This window comes from Trichogramma pretiosum, unplaced genomic scaffold, assembly GCF_000599845.2.
Source record: "Trichogramma pretiosum strain Unisexual culture from Peru unplaced genomic scaffold, Tpre_2.0 scaffold9, whole genome shotgun sequence".
Taxonomy (NCBI): domain Eukaryota; kingdom Metazoa; phylum Arthropoda; class Insecta; order Hymenoptera; family Trichogrammatidae; genus Trichogramma; species Trichogramma pretiosum.
In genome coordinates this window covers 563,531-587,445 of record NW_019641697.1, presented here as the reverse complement: position 1 = coordinate 587,445, position 23,915 = coordinate 563,531, and the positions used below count along the sequence as shown (strand labels likewise).

At 39.7% G+C, this 23,915-nt stretch overlaps 1 protein-coding gene across 2 annotated transcripts in view; it reads left to right on the top strand.

The window, feature by feature from the left end:
- LOC106651302 overlaps positions 1-23,915 on the top strand; it is a 77,809-nt gene that overhangs the window by 9,448 nt on the left and 44,446 nt on the right. The window contains exons 2-3 of one of the 2 annotated variants that reach the window (XM_023462203.1): positions 8,506-8,553; positions 23,657-23,749. In XM_023462203.1, coding sequence (XP_023317971.1) covers positions 8,538-8,553; positions 23,657-23,749 — 109 coding nt within the window. In that variant the 5' untranslated portion in view covers positions 8,506-8,537. The remainder of the gene's footprint in view (positions 1-8,505; positions 8,554-23,656; positions 23,750-23,915) is intronic. The other variant, XM_023462204.1, reaches the window with a different exon arrangement.

Below are 23,915 nucleotides of genomic sequence, written 5' to 3'. Positions count from 1 at the left end.
TTTTCTACGCCACAGTCACATGCATTATTTTTACTTATGCACTGAAAAGTTGCGACGAAATTTTCATTATTATGTTAGTATAAAAAATTGAAGGTAACATACACTTCAGAAAAAAGAAAGTCGGGAGAAGTTTGAAAAAAATAAAATGTTTCTTTTCCTTTTTTATAGCTTGCTTTTCAATAAGTTCAAAAAAATAAAGAAAATATTGAAGAATGCAACAATATAAGCAGTTAATAGCCGTACAAGATAATACATATTAATTTTTCTAGTGACTGTAAAACCATGTTAAAAAACACCAGAACGGTATATTTTGCTGATTGCGTTCGTTTCAATCATTAAAATATTCAGTTTTCTTCTAGTATAAGATACATATAGCTCAAGATGTGGGAGGTATTTTTTTTCAGTGAACGATTCTTCTGAATATAAGCAGCGAACATTAACGAAGCTTAGCTCTTGAAAAAAATCGATTATCTTCGAGTAGATGCCGAACTAACCACTTCTACTTTTTCTGATTTTTAAGGATTGCAAATATAAGGCTGAAATATCTGATATCGTTTTCGATCGTAATATCCTCAATTACAGTCAATTTTATAATTAAATAAATAATCGTGACGTTCAGAGCTGCATAAGTGCATAATCAATTCACATGCTCGATGTTTATAAACTCTTAGCTTATATAAATATTATAATTTTGAGTAAAATATACACAGATACTCCGTTTAAAATTCCTTGTGCTGGCCAAATGATTAAATAAAACAAAAAATCTTTCTTATAATTTCTAGCATCGCATCACCCGATAAAATGCGTAGATAATAGCAAAGTTTTGCTGCTGTGTGTCTATTTTCTGAACTGTACAAAACCTTCAAGGTACACGGGAGTGTGCGAGTGGCAAAAAGGGAGGTATTAAGCGTTACGTTATATACACACTAAATATATATACATGACTTTACCTGCTAGCGATGGTGTATTATAAGGCAAAGGTATACATGATATCTAGGAGGTGGTTTTACGAGGCAGAAGTGCCGTGGCGCGGCGCGCTCTTTACCAGCTCCCCTCGTAAAATGTAATGCAGCCTCTGTCAAAATTTAAGCGCTTTTCCAACTCACTGCTATTGCCTCGGATCTTTAATGTACTCTACCTTTGCCTAGCTCATAATGCCCTACTTCAAACGTTGCATCTTTATGAAGAAAGCGAGATTTCCTTTTTTCGTGCTCTCACAACTTGGATAAAATCGATGAATTGGTACATAGATATACCGGTGGACAAAAGGTTTTTTTATTCTGTACCTTCATTTGGGATATATTGTACAATAAGATAAATTGGTTTGAGGAAGGAAGTATATGTATTGTGGACTTTGATAAATGAAAGCTCGATTCGAGATCATTTTGCCTGTATGGTGAAAAAAAAAATAAAAAGGCAATTGTGAAAAGTACTTTCGATATCTGTGTATGACCCGAGTAAGACATCATTTTTCATCCGGTTGGTTTTTGATTTATTTTGAGGCGCAAAAAGCTAACTTTAATTATTAGCAAAAACGCCTAATATTACAAACTTTTACACTTACTTTTATATCGGCCTTTTGCTTTTTTCAACTTTAACGAGTCGAGCCTTTGTCATTGTAAAATGATAAAATTCATCATTTTTTTTACTTACAACTAGGATGGAAATCAGTATTTGTTGAACTTGAGCGTTTTATTGTACATGAGCAGGCTATTGAAAGGGCCATGAAATATCGTCACTTATCTTCGAGTGTTATGACCTCCTTTTAAAACAAAACCAAGCATCTCCCTTTCGTTTTGAGAGAATGATTTTATTAAGATATTTTACTGCGTTGTCTCTGCAGCTGGAAAATTGTTTTGTCCGGCCCGCTGAGTTTTAAAAATAATAGCCTCATTTTCTATAGCCAGAGCCGAATATTTTTCCAATTTACGTCCAAGAGAATGTGAAATTGATCTTTAACCCGAATATCATCATCATCATCATCGTTCTCTAACGACCGTGTAAACTTACTTCTTACTTCTTGATGCATTAAAATTGTTTTCCATTCGGCTTATCAATAAAGAGTTTTGCATGATAACGAAAACTTTTTCACGGTATTATTTGTTCGTCAATTGCGTTGATTAAACATGAGAAAAAAGACATAAGAATCAGTCAAGTAAAAGTCTAAAAATCGAGCAATAAAGCTGGTTTCGATAAAAAAAATTCGTGTTGGGTGCAGAAATATATTTCGGAAACGATGAATGAGCAGCTATTCTTCATACGTAGCCAGGTATTTCTGCTGTAAGCTCAGCAGCTTTCGCTATATCTCGTTGATCCAGATTTCGCTTGATAAATATTGTCGTAAATGTTACGAAATATATCGCTCCTCGGCACTCGTCCCTTTGATGTTTGACTATCAATCAACAATTTAGTCCAAGCACATTATAAAACGACGCCAAACAATGGACCAATCGATTCTGGCCACTTTTAACACTTGGATAAGTATAGAAACACGCGAGCCCAGGCAAACGTATGAATTTTAAATACTCGAAACAGGATTGAAAGGTGATATATTTAACGCAATGTGGTCTACTCCGGTGGCTACTTGCCTAATTGCCGGTCGCATAAACATCGGCGAAAACAAGTGCAGGACAGGCGCCAGTGCGGTGACGCAAATGTATGCGCCGCGTCTCCCCTGGCTTAGAATTAATTTCCGTCGAGTTATGCGCCTGCTAGTGTAATTTATAATTTCACATAATTTATTTTTTTATCTTTCACACGCCGCGACTGGCGTAATTGGTTTTATTAAACATGAGTCATCATCGACTAATCGTACTGCATTCGTAATTAATGCTAGCAGACAGAGTTTACACTTTTTTACTAATTAAGTAAATGCATGACTGTATGTTAATTGAGCACATACTTGTACCGTGCTCTTTCTCACGCAAATTTCAAGCTTCTACAAGCTTTTGTGTACGTTATCAATGTTTCCTCGTTCTCCTGCAACTTTCGCATACAGCCGCGGATATTGGAAAGTAATTGAAAAATTAACTTACGAGCAGCTCTGAATATATTTACATAATTGTTGATGCCATGTTAAAATTTTTAGCCCGTCAAGCTTATATTACGTACACCAGCGTGATCACTTATTTTCGATTGATTCGCTAATGAAACTAGTTACGCGCTTATTTACATTTGCTTGTTCGCGTTTAAGCGAGTTTTAGCATCATTTGCGTGTAGTCTTTTAAGGGGCTTTCGGGAACAAGGATATTTCGCGAAAAACGTCAATATCGAGGATGATGGGAATGAAAGGAAACCCCGTATCCTCCGTTGTCTTTTGTTTTTCCATTCAAACTCGCAACTTTGCTATAAAGAACAAAGACATTCGATCATTGTTTATGTTTACTCTGGACTCTGGCTGAACGGCGGAGGAGCTGCGCGCTTTTCAAAGCTTTTGTTATGACTCCTGCCAGTCGAAGAGACGGAGAGAAATCCATTTCTTCGAGCAAAATGAAAAGCGCGCGATAAATAGCACCGGAGAATAATCCACAGAAAAGTCGGATGAAAAAATAAGCACATTTGGCCCCATTTCTTATAAATAGCTCGTATATATCACACGTACGTGGCCTCGGTCTATTCGTCAAATCGACGATTACTCCGTAGGTGTACGCGCAAATACATGTACCGGCGCTCAGGCGAGAGAGACACAAGTTTTACAACCCTCTCGACGACGGCGGCTAAATTATTACACAACTATTGCTGCAGTGCGAGAGCAGTACAACACGCTGGAAATTCACAACGACCTTTCCGCGGTACGCATTTAATCCTCAGCCGCGAGTACTACTCGCTTCCTCTCATCCCCTCTCGGCCGCTGATGACGATAATAATAATAATAATAATAATAATAATAATAATAATAATAATAATAATTTCCACGTATGCAGCATCTGCGTAGAGAGTTTGGAATAGCCCTTTCATTGCTTACTCGCGTATGAGCGAGCACGCAGTGTCATCGTGCCGCCACTACCTCGCCGCATAGTTGCGCGATAAAGTCGAGGGATTATGAGTGTATGCGCGCAACCAGACACGCACAGCTTTAATTTTCATAGAAAACTGAGTATTGTATACACAGAGCGGCGTCCGTGCGGGGGTGCGTCGACTCGTGTAAGGGATCACAGTTTCGAGACAGAAATTTTGCACGTTTACCTGATTGACCGAGCTGTTGGAAAGCACCAAGTGACTTTTGCCTGGGGGGGATTTAGCTCGAAGTAACTGTAATACCTCTCATCATTACACCTTTTATCGTTTATCGTTCAATTGAATTTCCATAGAATCAACTTTGACGTATTTATCGAATTTGTTTACTATTTGAAGAATGGTTAAGTTAAAATTATAGAAGTAGAAAAAGTTGACACGATTATTTTTAGCTACGATTATTTTGAGCAAATATTATAATCGTCTCTCTTTGTCACTCTTTCTATCCTGTGATAAATTATCAAAAAAAATTTTTAAAGTACGTTAGCTAAGTCATAAAAATACAAATAATCTTTTATCGATTCAGTAAAATGCAGATTTATATCATAATTCAAAAGCATTTTTGGGATTAAAAAAATGAAATACATAAAACAGATATTATCAAATATAATATGCAATAAGGTGGTGCATTGTATATTTTAAATAGTACATGATTGCTCCACTTTCATTACGTGACGCTCCTTTATGCTGAATTTCTCGTGAAGCTTTAAAGTGAATATCAAAGGCGCCTAATGCTTTTTGCAAAAACTGTAAATATTGATTCAAACTGTTGACAGTCAAGATCTAGCTCACTCCTTCTTTCCAGTACTGTCGTTTAAACACGTCACTCGTAGAAGCTGTTACATTTACAAGAACTGATCTTTAATAATTTAGTGGCAGTTTATTCATATCCTATACTTCGCATTTACTAGTGAAAAAAATCAAACAATTATTGCATTTTGAAGTACTGAATTCATTTTTCTCACTTACCTGCAGTTCAGTTTCACGCTTTTCTCACTTTTTTATTCCCATTCCTTGAAATCTCCACTTTAACAAAATGTAAACAAAAGACTTGTAGTTTGCCGGCATTTGCGCCAAGAAGAGAAGAAAAAAATAGCAAAATGCCACTCGCGTAAAAAGACGCTTTTGACAATTGCAACGTAGCACTTTAAGCAGTAGTATAGGTACTCTATACATTCTCTTCTCTTCCTTCTACGGCGTACTTGACTTTCTCTCTCCTTGCCTGGTGCTGCCGCTGAGAGAGATTTACCTTTGTCAAGGTTTAGCTTTGACGTTGGGTTCACATGTATACGCGCATACATCTTCGCACAGCTGCACTTGCAGCAGCGATTTATTTGTGCAAGTCACACGAGTATAAAGATAGTAAAATTCAATTAATCGACAAGGAAACTAGTCAAACGAGTATGAGATCGTAGAAAAAGGAACTTTTCGTAACGCGTGCTTGGACAAACTTTTATTTCTCGAAATCGAACAGCTGGAAAAAAGTTTTATCTACCCCGCCGAGTTGCGTCTGTGTGAAAAATAACAGTAGACTAACACTCGCTAGTGTCGAGGCACCACTAAAAAAAGAAGCTACTGCGAGTTTAAAAAGGAGGCTAAATTTAGTTAGTCGAGAAAAGGAAGAGAGGACAAAGTTACGAACTGCGACTTTAAGAGAAGCTAGAGCCTGCGTTTGCCAATCAAAACTCATTACCAGTTTGAGCGTCACGCCCTTTTTAAGTTTTCTCCAAGGTACGATAGTATATAATTGAAGTTCAATACGAGCCCTAAAGTTTTAGTCGCTAGCTGCTCGCTGCTCGCCGGCCAAGAACTTGAAAATAAAGTTTTGAATTAAGGCCTGCTCTCTTTCTCGTAGGGAAATAAAACCGCAATGAGATTATTTCTCTCTCTCGCCCATTAACTATTAATTAACTTACTTGATTGCGTTATTATTGCCTTGTATTAATGTAACGAATTAATTGCAAGTGCTGCTGCGCCCGTCTTGCTACGTGTGTACACATTATTGACTATGTTAATTGCGAATGTTGTAGAATAACATAATATGCCCACGAACTGCGCTGTTATCGTCGATAACGAGTAATAACGCGAATTGCTGCAGATATGTACACCACTCGCTAAAGGAAACATCAATTGTCTCTGACTGTATACAAAAGCGAGCCTCGTATAATACATGCCCGCACAGAAACACCGTCCTATGAATATCACTTGGTTTGTTGTAAACAGTAAAGTCATGAAAATTAAATTTAAAATTAACGATTGCCCTTTGATCAACTAGTGTGAGCATTTCGACAAGGGTAACTAAAAATATCAAAAGTTATACCTTTAATGATCTACAATGACGGTAAAATCTTTTATGAAATTCGGTGGTTTGTATCAAAGCGTTGGACTTTATGGAAACAAAAGTGCAATGGGGTATTACAAGCTTTTTATGAAAACATAACATTAAATAATGATTTAATTTGTAACATGTGCTGTATCCTCGTATTAATTAATGTTGTATTTTGCTTGCATTGTGTGTATTTATGTTCGCAATATTACTCAGAATTTCATTTGAGTTTATCGAAAGTGTTTTTTAGTATCGATCATAATAACATCGGTTGTTGTAAATCCTTCAGAGCTGTTTCGAGAATCCAAAATTCTTTTAAAAAGATTTGAAAAAATTTCAATCAACTTTTTCAAGAATTTTATGGAATTTTGTCAGGAACCTCGAGTAAGTTTAGTTGCATTTTTGAGTTTACAGAAATCTGTAAAGACTTTCATAAATAGTATATTTCTCAGAGGGTGCTGTTATGATCTTTGGCAAAACTAGGGATTATAGCACGACATGTTATTAGAACACATGTTACATATGAACAATTAAACAAATATACGTAGTCCAATAAATAGGCAATTATACAGTACCGAAAATGCCAAAATTAAAAACAATTACTACATTTGTCTTTATAAATACTTTCCATTTAGATCACGATGCAGTAATGTTTTTTCTCTGTAAATTTAGAAGTATTATAGAGCTATTTTATAATTTATGGGAATAAAAAATGAAAAGTATGAATTTACAAACATAAATATACAACATGAATGTAAATGTATAGTACAATAAATACAATATATATAAGTTCCGAAAAGTTCACAGCATGCGTATACCGTCACATCGTGACTTTATTTATAAATTAATAATAATGTCTGTGCAAGGTGCTGAATATTTTAAAATTGAATGGGAAAGTTCTTATAATTGTTTTCATAATACGATGAAAATTGCTGGTCCAATAATTTTGTCTTATTTCTCAAATTTTTGTGCATTCTTCTCATCTGTTTATTAATGAAAACACTAATTAATAAAGCTTTGACATGTCGAGTTTTATAAAATATTAAGATTAAAGTTATGAACCGTACGACAAGGAAAGTTAAAATTTTTCGAAGCTAGGGGTTAAGAACTTATATTTAAGACAGTATGAGTGAATTTTTACCATATTAAAATAAAATTTACATATTTTTTTAATTTTGATAAGGATAATTGAATCAGAAAAAATCGTGTTATGTCAAGCATCACGCGTTTTCATAATAAATCTGAAATTACTTTTTTTTAATAATACTTTATAAGGAATCAATAAAATGTTAAGGCGAGAGCTATTTGACAATGAATTGGCAGCGTTTTTATCCGCGAGAGGTTCTTTGTTAAGGAGATTTCTCGAAGTCTTGGCATTGCTTTCTAATTTCATGCATATCATAGAATACGACGTTTTTGCCAATATATCTTTTATGCGAACAAATATAGTTACGAGAAAAATAAAATTTGATTTTTGTACGTGGAGTTGAATAAGCTTTTAAAGTTGAGAGATTCCATGAGAGTTTAATGTAGACGGTTTCGATGCCGTTACTAAAGGCGTGTAAGCTCATAATTCACGATGAGCAAATGACTTTATCCAGCACGACTATGATGCTTATCAAATGCTCGGTTCCGTAACTGATCATTATTCGAGAAGATATCGTAACGACGAACCAAGAAAAAAAAAATTTGCATTTTTTCATCTATCTTCGCATGTCTCTCGCGACTTATAACTTCTATTTTCTCCCCAGAGAGCACAATGACTTTCTAAGGTAAAAAAATAAAAATAAAATATAATGCTGCATTGGCTTGTACGGAGGTATACGGATACACTTAAGAAAGAGAAAAAAGTGAACAAATAAACAAAGCTGCTATATATAAAAGTCTTCATAACTTGGAGCTGAAAAAATGAGCTTAGTAACGATAAATCTGCAGCTGGGTAAACTTATATTTATACACGCAGTTGGCTATATTCATGGATACCGACTAAAATTGATATTACGTTACAAGGAAAAATTTTTCACAAAATCCCAAGTTACATCGTTAAATGCTCAAGTTTTAAAATTCATTTAAATATTTATTCACCATGCGTAATTTATTGCATTGTATATTGTATTGTATTATATTATTGTGAAGTCAATGAAAAATATATATATGTGTTACAGTTGTACCTGTAGGATGCTGTGGCAAGGCTGATATGAAATTCTGTACTGGTGAGTTTATCTTTTTGCGCTTTAATAAATTTTTCATTTACGATGAAACTTTTGTACTTTGTCCAAGAAAAACTTCATAAAGATCCCTGGGTTAGATACTGTCTCCAGAGAATACTTGATAACTGAAAGCATTGTTCTCTCGCCTCCGAGTTGATGTAGTGTCATAGTAATACAACCACACACTTTCGCGAGGCTGTTTAATGTAGTCGGAGAAAAGGCGAGTCGACGATGAGCGGAAAAAGGCGAGAGATGTGCGTTTACAGTCGCTTAATTAGAAAAACGTTTTTCAAAAGCTTCGCTTTGAAAATTATATCAGCTCGCAAATACAGAGTTGCGAATGCATCTGCTTGTCAGTGATGTAGATTCCTGCCAGGCTCGCAGAATTTTATTTACCAGCGTCAATTGCGCTCGCCGAGCCAATCGAAAGCCGAGAACGATACGGCACATGTACCAAAGCGATATTATACAAGTGCAAAGATTTTTATACTCTCGTTGGCTGGCTCTTTTTTCCAATGAAATAACGTAGAGTCGTGTCCCGCAGTTGTATCGATTTTTAACCTAAGCGTGTTCAATAAAAGTCTGTTTATTTATTTTTTTCGCTGCTGCTACTCGCTAAACTGCCAACTTTTGCCACAAGGTACGTGTGAGCTTGGCGAAAGTAGACTGATATATATACCCCCTGCTATCGTGCAGTTCTTGATTAAAACGACCGTTTCAAAAGTATTCCAGCTTGTATATACGTACGCGCGCGTGCGCGGCCGAGGGGAAAAGAGAGAAAGAGAGAGAGAGAGAGAGAGAGAGGAAAGTACGTGCAGGTCCGGTTGAAAAAGTAAATTCAACTTTACATCTATATACCTTAGGATTTCTTTATGCTTGCGAGCGTACTTTTTTTTTCATCGCTCCGAATTTACGATTCTCATCGCGAGCCTCGATTTTCTCGATAAAAATGAGTTTCCAACTCTCTGCTAGCTGGTAATTTGGGTAAAACTTGGCGCATCTAATTAAAAATGATATCGGAGGCAGAAACAAAAGCCAGTTATGGACCATTATCGTCAATAATCGCAGAATACTATATCCCTCTCAATCCTCTCGGGCATGCTTGCTGCAGTGCGGCCCAGCCAGAAACCTATATTGGATTTTCAAATTATCGCTCCATCTGTTAATTAAATATTACACGTTAGGTACTTCTATGCATCATTACATACAGCCCGTAGCAGCAGCAGCAGCAGCAGCGGCAGTAGCGCCGGTCGGACCAGCTCGCTCGCACGTATAATATACGACGAGGTTCGTGCGTGACCCAATACATATTTAACGGCTGCACTCATCCCCCTCGACTTTCGAATCTCACGCACAAATCGCTGCAGATAGAGCAAGAATAGGCCATTATTATAATCCTACAAAGAACACGGGCTACATGCCGATTTTCTGATCGGTATTGCACCGACAAACGAACGAGGTCGATAACATTTGCAGATGACCCATATATCCGCGCCTGGATTTATCCGTGAAAATAATTCACGCGAAAAGTAACGTCGAGAGGTCGAGAGTCTAGCGTAGGATCGCGTCGGCATATCATAGGGGCCACGATGTGTAACGAGTGTTACGTCGGAGGGAGCAGCACGTCAAACAGGGCAAATTTGGCCCTTTCGGGGCGGCTCGATTCAAAAGAGCATCAAAGAAATGTCCGTCGGAGAGTCGGCTAGCATATACTTAAACGCACGGAGAGTAGAGTCGAGCTCGGCATCAACTCGTGCGCCGAGGCAGGGAAAGAGCTAACACGCACATACACGTAATTACTTCCCTAATGGTACTATATACGCCGTGCTGCGGGCTTCTCTCTCGCACACGCGGCTTCTAGTGCGCTACAAACGCATACGCTTAACTCGAACAATATGTGCTGCGCGCGGCCTCTGGCTCGAATTTATCATATTACGTAACGAATTGCTTTCTGCGGTTACTGCCGAGCTATTGTTGTTACACCATTATGCAGCAGCACCCCCTCCTCCCACACCCTCTATACACACTTCATGCGACTCCGTTAAGTCTTTTTCGCGAATTTCTGCCGCGCGTACATGGAAGGAAAATTCATTAAGCTATCTCTGCGCGCAGCACCGATTATTGCTTCAAAGAACTTGTGCGAGAGCTCGCGACGAGAAAAAGTTCTTTAAATTTTCTCAATTTCAGCCAACAACTGCTTTTGTTGTGTAATCAATGCTATCTACACACTACACGCGGTTAAATTGGCGCGTATAATAAAACTTTGCCCCTCGCGCACTTGCAGGGGGTTGGGGAGCCGCCCGATGTGTTTTTGCGAGTCAAGAACTTGTGTGTTTTCTTTTTTACTTTTTCCCCCGCACGCTAAGACGCGCGCGTGTACGGAAAAGCGAGTGCAATCGAGCTGAAAGACTTTTTTGTTCGCGGCGCCCATTGGAGAATGATTTTTATTCGCTATGGTGACATTTTTCCGAGCAATTTGTCGCTAAAATCGCTATATTGTCCTTTTTCGTCCCGGTATAACAATAATACCCGCAGCTGCGGCAAAAGTGTATCGTAAAAGCATTACAATTACCCATATACGCGCGCTGGACACGCCGCGCCGCTGCTCTCTTGATTAAAAACTATGAATTCAAAAGAAGAAAAAATGCAATATTCCGCTCGGGCCAAACGAGTGCGAGTATTATATATACAATGCTAGCTATGACGCACGCGTCGTACGCTGTGCTCGGTTACGACGCCGATATTTCCCGTCGAGTATATTTAATAAGACTCAAAGCCTCTTTAAGTTAAATTTACGATCTCATTAAATTGGTTGCCTTTCAACGTGCGTATGGCAGCCTCGTGCGACGAAGACGATCTTTAGCCCCGTATGCGTGCGCGATTTATAATATTAAGTTTAATGTAAATTTAGCAATTTGTAATGGTAATAATGAAAGGAGAGAGAGAGAGAGAGAGCAAGACCTTCGCACGCTTTATTAAACTTACCTGCGCACAGCAAGGTGTGCGTGTGCGCATGTATACTCGCGATATTCTTCTCAGCTTCTCTGCTCTGCTAGCTCCATATTATTAACGTCGCAAACCAGCTTCACGAAATAGTCCGGGGAAAGTTTGAAATTTGATGCACTTTGACACATTCATCGAGCAGACCCTCGCAAAAAGTGCTTTGCTCGTTAAAGGAAAAAGAGAGAGAGAGAGAGAGAAAACTTCATCTAACAAATCCCAAAGGAGTTCGTATAACGAGTTGGATATAATTTTGCGAGCGTTATTTTCATCAATCCATGTCGCAATCATGAAATAATATGCGCAGCAGAGAAAAAGCATGATTTCAGCGCGTTTCTTATTTCCTTCGGTGCGGATCGAGTATTTTGCGCCGACCACCGCAGCGCGATCACGACGACCAGCAGCAGCCGAGTTCGCTCGCATAAAGGGAAACGATCCTTGCACACACTCGAAGCCACGGCCATTACACGGAAGAGCGAACTACTGCTGCTGCTGCTGCTGCTGCTGCACTACTTTTCAACTTTTCTCGAAATGTATACTCCGGTGTAGCGTGTGCATAAAGGAAAAAAAATGGAACAACGGCGCTCGAAGTTTGATGGCCAAGCAAAGAGCTACACATACTCGTTGGCCAGTAGGTTACTGTAGTTCAATATGATGTACGTGTGTACGTATGAATGAGCACACATCACGCACGCGTCAACAAGAAGGAACAAAAACGTTTTTATGCCTGAATTATCCAGGCGAAAAGCTCCGCGCTCAACATTACGCACACACACACACAAGCATACTTGGCAGGTAAAGCCCGCGCTCGACTCGTTTTTTTTTCGAGACCATTGCGTACTTCGTTGAGCCTAAAATTCCCATTTTATAACGAGCGTGCGCGGCAGCGCATGCAGCAGAGCTGCGGAATACCTCCTCGAGGCTGGTTATTTACGAGTGTTCTTTACTTTACTTTTGGGATGCAATTTTTTAGTCGAGTCGACCATAATTTAGAAATGAATAGGGCCGTGCGTCCTTAATCCCGCCGCTGATTTTGACAATTCTGAATGGAGAAGGTACACTTTTCCGTAAATTTTTCTCCGGATCCTTGAGCGCGTCAACGGCAGCAGCAGCATCAGCAGTAGCAGCAATAGCAGCCCTCGTTTACGCCTCGAGCCGCAAGACTATACACGCACAATTGCACTTGCGAGTCAGAGAAACCGCCGAGAGAAATTCATCTCGGTCAAAATTACACATTCTCATATCCGACGTAGGTATAGTTGAGCGTTTGAAACTACTGCAGGCAGCAGTAGCAGCGCTATAATTCATCAGTCCCTCACGGGGTGTTGCATCATCGAATGAATGTTATATTTATGCCGTGTATCCAGGACCTTGGTTACATAAGGGCTGCGTGTGTAAACTTATATACATGTATACTATGGTTCGAGGCAAGCAAAGCAAAGGCAGTTCCCTATACACCTCCATTTATTTTCATCGTGACAAACGGCTTAGTTGGCCGACTAATTCTTCGGGTTTGTAGCTACGCAACTACGCGAGATAGAACTTGCGGTGCTTACTCCCTCTCTCTCATGCGCTACAGCACACTGATTTATAGACTTGCTGAATTTGCAAACACACATACGCGCGAGAGCACACGAAATGTTCTTTTTATCGTTTTCAATACTCGGCTATGCATCATTCGGATGAAAATTTCGAGGGGGGTTATTGACTTTGAGCCGGCTCCCTGAATCTCTAATGGAGAGTGATCGATCGAAGCGATTAATTCTTTGTAACTGCCGAGTAAAAGACTATTATCGGACCGACTGCTGTATAATTTAGCCGCTTCATTTGCTCACGCAGAAAGGACAAAAACAATTAAATTATGTTTTTAGGATCTGGTCCGTTTGCGGCTGATCGCTCTTGAGCACGTTCTTGTCTCGAGCGATCGATTGAATAATTCATGCCCGGAGAAAGGTTGTGTTTTCATCAACAAGCGAGTGGCGTTTTTTTTCAATATAACCGCAGCACGATAGTCTCTCGATGATTATACCAACGGACGCTCGGGATCCGCCGCCGCTTAATCATAAATTTAATCTCGGACTTTTAGATCGCATATCCGCGCGCTCGCGTTTCTTCTTTTGCGGCTCATGCTCTCGCAGTATACAGAGACAATTAAAAGCAGAGCGCGCTCGAGAGCATAAGCGGCGAGTCAAATTTCGTCCTTATTCGGCTATAGAGATATATAATAGAAGCGGCCTCGCGCGCGCACACATGCTGTCGCAGGCCAAAAAGCTCGACTCTCGTGTGCAGTATATAGGAGAGCAGCTCGCGCGAGTTACCGCGCGCATCCGGCCGAGCTGCAGTTACGCGAGATATCGCCCGCGAGCGGCCAAAAGAAGCAAAATGAGGAAAAGTGCGCCGATGGCGGTGCTGCTGCTGCTGCTGCTGCTGGGTGGATAGTACAGTGGCGCGGTGGCACACGTGCTCGTGAGGCGGCGGCAGCGCAGCCAGCAGCAGCACAAAAAAAATATGAATGAGCATTTGCCAAGAATGTATAGAGCCATCCTCCTCGAATAAATAACCTCGAGCGACTGACTAGCAGGTTTTTCCTAGCCTCCTCACGTCTTAACTCGGCGGCACGGCGGCGCGCTATAACGACCTCGCGAAGCAATAATTCTCTCTGCTCTTTATTTCCTCCTCTTTCTCCCAACGTATGAATATACGTATATATATATGTACCTATCCTATATACAGATAAATATGAGGCTGAGCTGCAGAGGCAAGAAAAGGATGAAACGAGTGTTTCGCAAAATCCCCGACGATATCTTTAACAGCGCGTGCTCAAACGTTGATATAAGGATACGAGCGCGATATCGCGCGACTCTATGAATATCGCTTTACGGCCGTACAGTTTTTTTTTTCTCCAGCGGCGTAGCCTGCAGACACGCGCATGCGCTGCCATGTATTTATTATTATTATAATGCCTATGCGTCGCGATACGAGAAATTATTTCACATCTTTTTCCGTATGCGCGAGCTTGCATTCGACAGGCGACGTGTTTTATTTCTCATATTGCGTGTGCCGCGTGCTGTCAGCGTTTCATACTCTCGCTCCTCGTTGACGTTCGCGTGCATATATGGTCGATTCTCTGGCAAACTGACCGGCAAAAATGTCACCGAGCCCCTTGTTCGTCCGTATTCTTTCGAGTAGCACCTGTGAGCCTAGCTTTACCTGGCAATCAATCTAAATCTGATAATTGATCTTAAAATCTATAAAATAGGGTAAAAATGTCTGCCAAATTAAGGTTTTTCCGACTTCAATAGGCATCGCAGTTAAATCGAATGCCTTTAAAGAAATAAATGTCGATTAATGTAGTTGGAGATACTTTGGATAATTCGGTTGAATGTTTTAAGGGTGTTATAAGTAACTGGGACATCATCTAAACTCATTTGCACAGACATATAATTTGTTTCATTTTTCCACATTGAGCAGCTTTTGAAACAGTTGGTTTGATAAAGAGTTGGTCATATATATATGAATAGACCCATGCATAACATTGCCCCTTTTACTCATTTACGCGTCGACGCGGACTGGCTGACACCGACGATGATCAGGTACAGAGACGCGCAACTATTTTCATTTCAACGCTCTGGCTGCGCAGACTCGATGGTTTTAAACCATAAGGGTGAAAATATAAGAGTAGATTACAAATGAATTTGAGTAATTCTAGCCTAGTTTTAAAATTCAGCTCACGTTTATCATTAATTTTCATCAGTTTCTAAATTTAAATTCCAAAAACTCGATGTCATTTTTTATATCTTTTAGATCGTACGAATATCAACATTTCGAGTTTATTCTAGCAGTTATGGTCTACTTTTAATTAGTTTTCTGGTATATTTTATCAAAGAAAAAGTTAAATGATAATTTGTAATATTCGAAATTTTTAATTTTTAATTTTTGGTATTATTTATACAATATCAAATAAATTTTAGCCCCTCTTTGAGAATTTTAGTTTTAGATTAAAAAATAATTTTAGATTAAACTTTATCGTGTAGTATAAATAATAATATCATAATAACTCTCGTGGACTCGCGAGTATCAAAAACCAAAAAGTATCGGCTTCTCTTCTATAATACGCGTAAAGAGAGCTCTTTGCTAATCCCCTGGATAGTAGTTTTTATATAATACCAAAAACCGTAACCTAATCGCAACTTGGCTGCTGTTTTTAGACTATTGTACTATTGAATATACTTTATGCAATTTGTTTCAAATATACTATGGAAATATTCCATTGTTGTTTTTTTTACCTTACAGAATATTTTATGTCAAATCATTTATTTTATCAAGTGGGGTAGCCATAACATATTTAGAAAAATTGATAGTTTTCCTGCAGGGAAAATAACCCTATTGATTTTCCAGTAGTGCCACTTGATTGATAAATTTATTTTAGCTTTATTTGAACAGCACTCGGGATAAGCCTACTAAACTTCTGGTTATCAAGCTTGCAAGTAGGTGGTCAGTCATTCTATCTTTTTTCGTTTTTTTTTATTATCACTAACTCATTCTCGTGGCACAACTTTATAGTTTTCAATTTTAATATGAATTATACTACTCGTTGCCTAAAACGTCCTCAGGTCTTGTAGTAAGCCGTTTTTTATCTGTAATTTTTGCGAAAAAGGTACGAAGCGATCTAGATACATGTAAGCACGCGAAGCCTCGCTTCAGCTCACAGTTAGCAATTTGCCGATCCAAGCTACAGTTCAGAGGGAAGTGCAGAGGGAGGGAAGGAGAGAGAGAGAGGTTAGGTGGCCGCGGAAATAGTTGCTGATTGGAATTAAGCCGGGGCATATTGCGGTCTATAACCATCCCTTCGTATAGATCCCGCCCGAGGAATGCGTTAATACTCCTCAATATAATCTTAAAATGGGTTATGCACGCCCTGATATATCAATGGTTTTGGGATTGGAATTTTCGCGATGCATATCGTTTGTGGGATAGATAGAAAGAGAGCGAGTAAGAAGGATGATTCAAAGTTCTTTGGTAGCTCAACGGTGCGAGATACATTTGGCGTATGGGGGTTCTCCAGTTGCTCGTAGCAAAGAAGTTATGATTTTTCAATAATCGATCGCTTTGCAGCCTATAAAAATATTCCATTTTGCTGATCCAAAATGTAAATTAAAAATGCGTTAAAATTCAAGATTTCAAATCTGCTCAAAGTACCGCAGCTTGGCGCATTTACGGGAATTTGAACTTGTACTAATTATTTATCAAGTTGTGGCTTTCCATGAATTTCATTTGCATATATTCATTAAAAGCTCCAAAGTTTGCGTGTACATTTAATAGAAATAAGCCCGGGAAATAGAGTGGCAATGAAATTACGCGTTATGGTGTAATTGCGTACTCGGCGAAAAATGGAATTGCACGCGTGTGCTGCTCGACAGTCGATTGGGCCAAGGGACGAAACTCGGCGCGTACATATTTCTTGGCGAGACGCACTGGTAAGCTATGTAGAACGGCACGACGATCGCGCAGTCTTTTCGATTCGTGTGCCCTTTTGAAGGCTGCAAATTGTCTGCTGCAGTATATAGCGCGCTGCTACATCGACGCGTAATTACTTAAATGCACATCAAGCACTCTCTGGAACTTTCATTTTAAGACACAAAGGCTATAATTCGCTATATCTAATCAAGCCCATAAATCCATCCTCACGGCTAATGCATACGCTACACACGATCGCGTAATTCACTTGCAAGTCTGTGTGTGTGTGTGTGTGTGTGTGCATGCGTGTGCGCGTACATATACGTTAGCGTAGCCTGGGTATATTATAATCAAAGTTCACACGTACTTTGTCTGCATACGAAATCATATTGAAACTTCGCATTGGGACGCGCTTTTGCGTCAGCCGCTACGGTAGTAATACGATAAAGCAAACACCAGGGCCTTATTTTACTATGAAAATTGGGATCATCTTTGATGCTCGCTCGCCGCCTATGATGTGACTCGCTCTGTCGTGTTATAAATGTATACAATGATACACCGCTGCCCTGGAAATCGCTTCAACGTCGCATTGTGTACGTTGGTAATTGAAAAAAGCTCGCACGGATTCGCGTAGCCAACTACGACTCGAGAATAATAAATTTCGAAAATGTAAGCATATATTCCATAAATGTACGCATTAACCGTAGTACAGCAAGACGTCAAACTTTCGTGTACTAATGAATCGTCGCGACGTAAAAAAGTCGAGAGTTCGAGAGGGAGTCGGAAAGTTTTGGGGCGAGTGCTAACAATTTTCAAAAGCTTTGCACTTCTTCTTCATTCGTCAAGTCAAACTAAATAAGTCATAGAAATGACTGAGAGCGACTTGCAGGCTCATCCAATGTAAGTAATTACCTAATGTTTCATTCCGTGGAGCTCGCGAGACTGGCAAGTTTTATCGCCCGGCCAAACACGCGCCATTTCAATGTAATGCCTTTTATTATTCCCGTAGATTTTTCATCAGGCGCGCGTTCTCCTATCTATAGGTATTTTTTCCTCGTACGGTCGCCATCGAACTTTCCGAATAACTATATCTCGTACGCACGCGGAAAAAACATGGACTTACACACGAAGTCGGGCGACACACACTCGCATACACAGACGTACGCGTTCTCGGCTTCTTTCAAGACAAAGACCAAGTTTTGCACGCTTTGCGTGCCTCGAGCGTGACGCGCTCCAATGCATTGTATCCACGCAGAGGCGGTGGCTGCTGTTTCCCCCTGCGCAGGTATTGTAGCAAAGTGTGCTTACTCACAGCAGCAGCGAGCGAGCTTCTGTAAAACTTGTTGACACGCGTGTATGGGTGGCGGGCGCATCGGCTTCCTTCCCTCTTCGGATGATGCCTAATTCACATCGCAAATTTTCACTCTAGCTCGAGTGAAACTTTTTCAACGTGAATTTCGATACACTCTCGAGTTCGACTACTACCTGCTTAAAGGCTCGTACGTTGAAAAAAAATAAAACCATCCAGTCTGGCTCTCTTTGCCAAACTTTAACGAATTCTCCTCTGTTGTTTCCCGTTTTATTTCATATAAGTGAAAAGCTAATATGGATACATGTTGGAAAGACCACTATCGTGTACATTACTAATCAGTGTGACTTATAAATTATGCCGTTTGAACTTTGCCGTGCGCTCGGAGTATATGAGACACGAATACGTTTATCTACACGTCGTTCAAGCTGCTCTCGGAGTACGAGCTGACGAAAAGAAAAATTCCTCGCTTCTCTTTCGCCCGAAACATATAAGCTCGGCAACGCATTTGAATTGCCAAATATTCGCTTTATAAAAGTCTACTCGAGGCATCCCTTAAAGAAGCGTATAGCTACTACGTGTGTACACTCGAGACTCGGGCTCGAAAGAGAAACAAACAAAGTTGCTCGCTAGTCGGGCTGCTGCGTTGGGGTATAAATCGGTATTCAGGCCGAAAGCTCGAGTCGCATTGTAAGCGCTTCGCAAGCCTGCCTCGTCACATTGTGCGCTGCTGCTGCGAATGCGGCGTGGCGCGCATTTCTCCTTGGCCAAATAAAGTGCCAAGCTTGTTGTACACCGCGAAACGATCGGGCCATTTTACTATGTATCACGCGCTCTAACTGATGGTTGCGCGTGCGACGGGCCTCGAGAGATGCGCTCGCGATATATACGGCGGAGGAGCTCGAGGCAGAAGAAATATTTTGCCGACTCCGCGAGTAGCGTGGCTTTGCTTTGTCGCGAGCCATATAAATGCGACGCGAAATAGGAAAATACGTTATTAAGTTGTTGCCAGCCTAGTTAAAATAAATGAGCGAGAGCTCGAAGCAATTTGTCGGCGGCGGCGCGTGCACGCGGGCGAGCTACTTATGCTACCGTCGCGCGTATATGCAGATGAAATTTCGTCTAACGAGCTGGAGAATTAAAAAGAGGAAGAGGCAGGAAAAAGGAGGGCTTGCTTAATTGAAAATTTATCATATATTACGCGAGATACGCGCCGCTCTTTCTGCTGCGCGATTTTATCAAAATTAACCTCCGTATGTAATTAATCTCTTGTGCATCGTTCAATTGTACGACGCAACTTTTTAATACATTCGCTGCAACACGCATAATACTCGTGGACAAGCTGATTTGAAATAAATCGATGCACAAAAAAAGAAGAAAAAAAAGTTATGCAAATTATCCGCAAATACGTGTGTGCTGAGAAAACCTATCTCGACGGCGCCAAGTTTAATAAAACACGTAAAGATGTATATTTAAAAAACGGGGAATGGAGAATTGCTTTTTCCAACGATATACTGCCTGAGCTCGTACTCACACTAGACTTGCGCGCGAGACTACGAGAAACTCGATTACGCGAGCTCACGTAGCTGTGGTGTAAGAAGCTTGCCGTATTCCGACGTATATACATGCATACATACATATGTACGCGTTTTCTCACTGATGAAAAGTGTGTATAAGATTCATCATCATCTTTTTCTCGCTTTTGCTTCTCATGCAAATTATGTAATATATGCCGTACGAGTGCAATATATACCAATAAACTTTCTTCATACGTTCATTTTCTCACTCTCTCTCCCTCCCTCTTTCGCGCTCATTCACTCTTTCATGATAAGTCAAGATATTGAAAGCTCGTGTGACTTTATTTTATTTTTTCTTTAAATTGTAACGAGTTTCAAAGAGCACATGATATATACCTACGCTCGTTGAATTGGAATGGATGTTTCGAGGAGAGGGGCGGAAAGGTATGCGGCTGCTTTACGCCTTCGAATGGAAGACGTGCGCACAATATAAGTGCTTGGGAAAGCTGCTTAGAATTTTTCGCGAGTAGCTCCTCCGAGAGCGATCAAGAAAATGCGACACGTGGAATGAAAACCTGCTCAACCCCTGCGTTTATATTTTTCTGGATTTTCCGATGCATAAAAAAAGATAGCGTATAAAAATTCAGCTTGATTTTTCAGGTGCGAAAATGCCTCCGATAATCACTCAATCAAACCGCGTCCATCACCATTATCGGCAAAATTTATACTATATAAGCAATTGAAGCGAATAAAACACAAACGTCAATGTCCAGAGGTTCGAGCTCTTCCTCTCTGAATTTCGGAAGCCCGGGCTATGATTTCGAGGCAAATCCCCCGCGTTTGCATCGGCTCTGAATAATCCACGAAGACAGAAGCTATCAATCTACCCGACCCTGCTGAATGTAGTATTATAGTACGAATCAAGTGATTGGGCCTTTATTATCATATCTTTATAGATTAACACGTAAGCATTATGAAAGAAAACCTCATATTTTATACTTGCAAAAAAATACAAGAAAAAATTAAAATATGAGGGAATAGGTTTAAAAACTCTGATCGGATTAATAGATTTTATTATTACTGGTCTGGTTGTTGAAGATAATTTCATATCCGAAATTTTTTTACTAATAAAAAGTGTGTGTTCCGAATTCCTTTCAATGAACACTTCATTTGTTATATCTTTCCAGGTAAAAATTAAGCTTTATTTTACGCTTCGTCAGTGCAAAGTAAAAAAAACAAACAAGTAATTATCCAAATGAACGCGGTTACTTTTAAAAGAAAGACTTTCTTCTATGTGATTCGTGAAGTCGCAGAAATATTGTAGGTGTGTGCGTAAGTTACGCAAGGTGTAATAAATAGAAACCCTCTCATTTTTTGTAAACACGTGATTGGTTCATAAATAACGCATACAACTTTTAATAAATTTTTAATTGATAATTCTACAGTTGTTACGACATTTGAACCTCGAAACAAATTTGTCTTAAGTTTTTTTTTTAAATTATACAATTAATGCGATTTGAGCTCACGAACTGTAAAGTAAAAAAGTTTACTTTGAACTTGTTACAAAGCTTAGAAAGGAACTTTGAGTAAAATTTTTTCGTCGTTGAAATTCAATTTGAAAAATAACTAGTGGTAGCTCGTATTATCATACGATAGTGTGAGCAATGTAGAAAAAAATATATTACTCATGGTTGCGGTATTAAAAAACCCTTCGCTTATTGGAAAAACTCATAGACGCCGTGATTTCAACCTTCCATGCTTGTATCACTTTTTAAGAGTTTCTCATAGTTGAATGATAATCTGCACAATTTTTAAAATTAATATAAAAAGAGCAACGCCGTATTTTTCTGTCGAACAAATATGACTGAATAGCATGACGCATGTATAAAAAAAGATAAAACAGGCGACCCTCTTCCAAAACTTTTTTTCACTGGGAAAATTCGAGAAATTCATAGTTCGAAGCTAACATGCGAAATTCGAATCTTTTTCCTGTCTATTCTCTTCTGCGTGACTTTTACAAAGAATTGCTGATTCTTGAAAACGATTTGCATGACGAAACAAAAAACTACGTTGCTATCATAATACGCGTGAAATGACAAAAGAAATTTTTTAAGCTACCATCACCGCAGCTGAAAACGAGCGTTAATTTGGAGTTGTCAAACATAAATTCATAGTACGCGAACGCAAAAAAAAAGTTTTACGCCCCGTACACGAAACAAGTACACCGACGCACGAAACGTTCAAACATCACACGTGGGAATCGAGTTTCAATCAGATCATTTTTGGTGTTCGACGACCTATATTATTCAATTTTATCGAATCACACGTTTTTTCTGAGTACAGGTTTCGAGCGGAAAAAAGATATCGCTTTCGTGAATTCGTCGGGCAATGCGAGCGATGCGTTTTCAACGACTTCTGTGCGATGAACGTGGTCTGTAATAGTTGACTTCAAAGCAACAAAATAAATACACTTCTGTTCTCGTCTATTATTATGTCTCTGAAGCTACTTACTCACAAATGTAACAAAATTTCAAATTTATTCGCGATAATCTTGGCTAATGAATTTGTTTGACTCGTGTCATTCGACGCAGTTTATGTTATCTAGGTGATAAGTAGCAGTTGCCACAGAAAACGGATTTCCTCGTCGTTTCTTCTTTTTTTAAACTTCAACCGCCAATCGGGAAATTTCGACAATTTCTTGAAAAACTCAATACAACAGAACACCCGAAGAAAAAGCTTCACGTACACTCCTTTTTCTGTCTCTCTCTCTATCTTTCTCTCAGCTCGTGGATCTGTTATTCAACAAATACAACAATATACTCGCTCGCACACACTCGTTGGGAGAAAAAAAGGTGAAGACTCTTTCAGCTTCTCTTTCGCTATTCACTAGCGCTCAACTATTATGCATGAAAAAAGCATTCAAACATACGTATTCGAGCTCTCAAGATGCGCCTCGTGTATGCGAACGAGCTGCCTGACTGTGCATATGCTCTTTTCTTTCTCTTTCATATCTCCAACGACACGCACACACACACACACACACACACACACACACATACAAACACGGCCAGGACAAAAACGCCTCATTCATTTATTCTATGAGAAAGTTTCATTTTCAGGACGATGTATAGATAGAGAGCGAGAAAGGGTGAGAAAGAAGGAGCGAGAAAAGAAGGCGCCTCGTTCGCGATCTTGTTGCGGCCGGCCTCGAAACGTTTGATCATCCCCTAGCGTGCAGCCATGTCCGGGATGAAGGGGCGAGACAGCTGTTTGACCTACTTCGCACACAGCCGCCTGGCCAATGGTGATACTCACACTTATACACACGCACGCATTGCGTATTTATATGCAAGAGCTGAGGCCCAGGAGGAGCAATGCTGCAAACTTATCCTTATCGATGCACATCTCTCTCCCTTTCCTTGCCTTCTCGATCTGTTTATAGAAACGAGGCGTGTTACGTAGACTTGGCTGTGTGCTTGTTGAGTTATATATAGTATGTACCGAGGCGCTGCTGATGATTATGACGTGTGCCCACTGCAGCACTTGCGCCAGCGCAGAGATTAAGATTATGTACTTCGAGCTCGTAATGGGATAATTCGCTTAGTGGCTGTAAACGCGTTTGGCGCGGGTAATCGATGTTAAAAGTAAATACTCGATCGATTTTAATTTCATTCTCACTCGTCCGTCGATTATGAAGCAATATTTTTATCCATTTTTCTTTTTTTTCAAGCTATATGAAGCCAAAATCCACTTTCTAGAAATTATTGCTTTTCTAGGATATTTACGAAGCTGGTATTTTCATATGTATTTTTTTCTTTTGCAGAAAGAACGTCTCTGCATGGGGAAATAATGTCACTGCTGCTGAGACGGTCAATATTGCCGTTGTTCTTACTACTGCTGCGACTTGATTCTAACGGTGAGTGTTTTGTTACAAACTGTATGATTATTCTCTCGTTATTATTACGACATAAAGGTCGATAGGTGCCAAAAACGTGACGATGATGACACGTGCGCGGTCGTGTGATTGCGGCTATCGCTCTAAACACCCCCCCTAGTCGTTAGCATACTGCGGACAATATCAT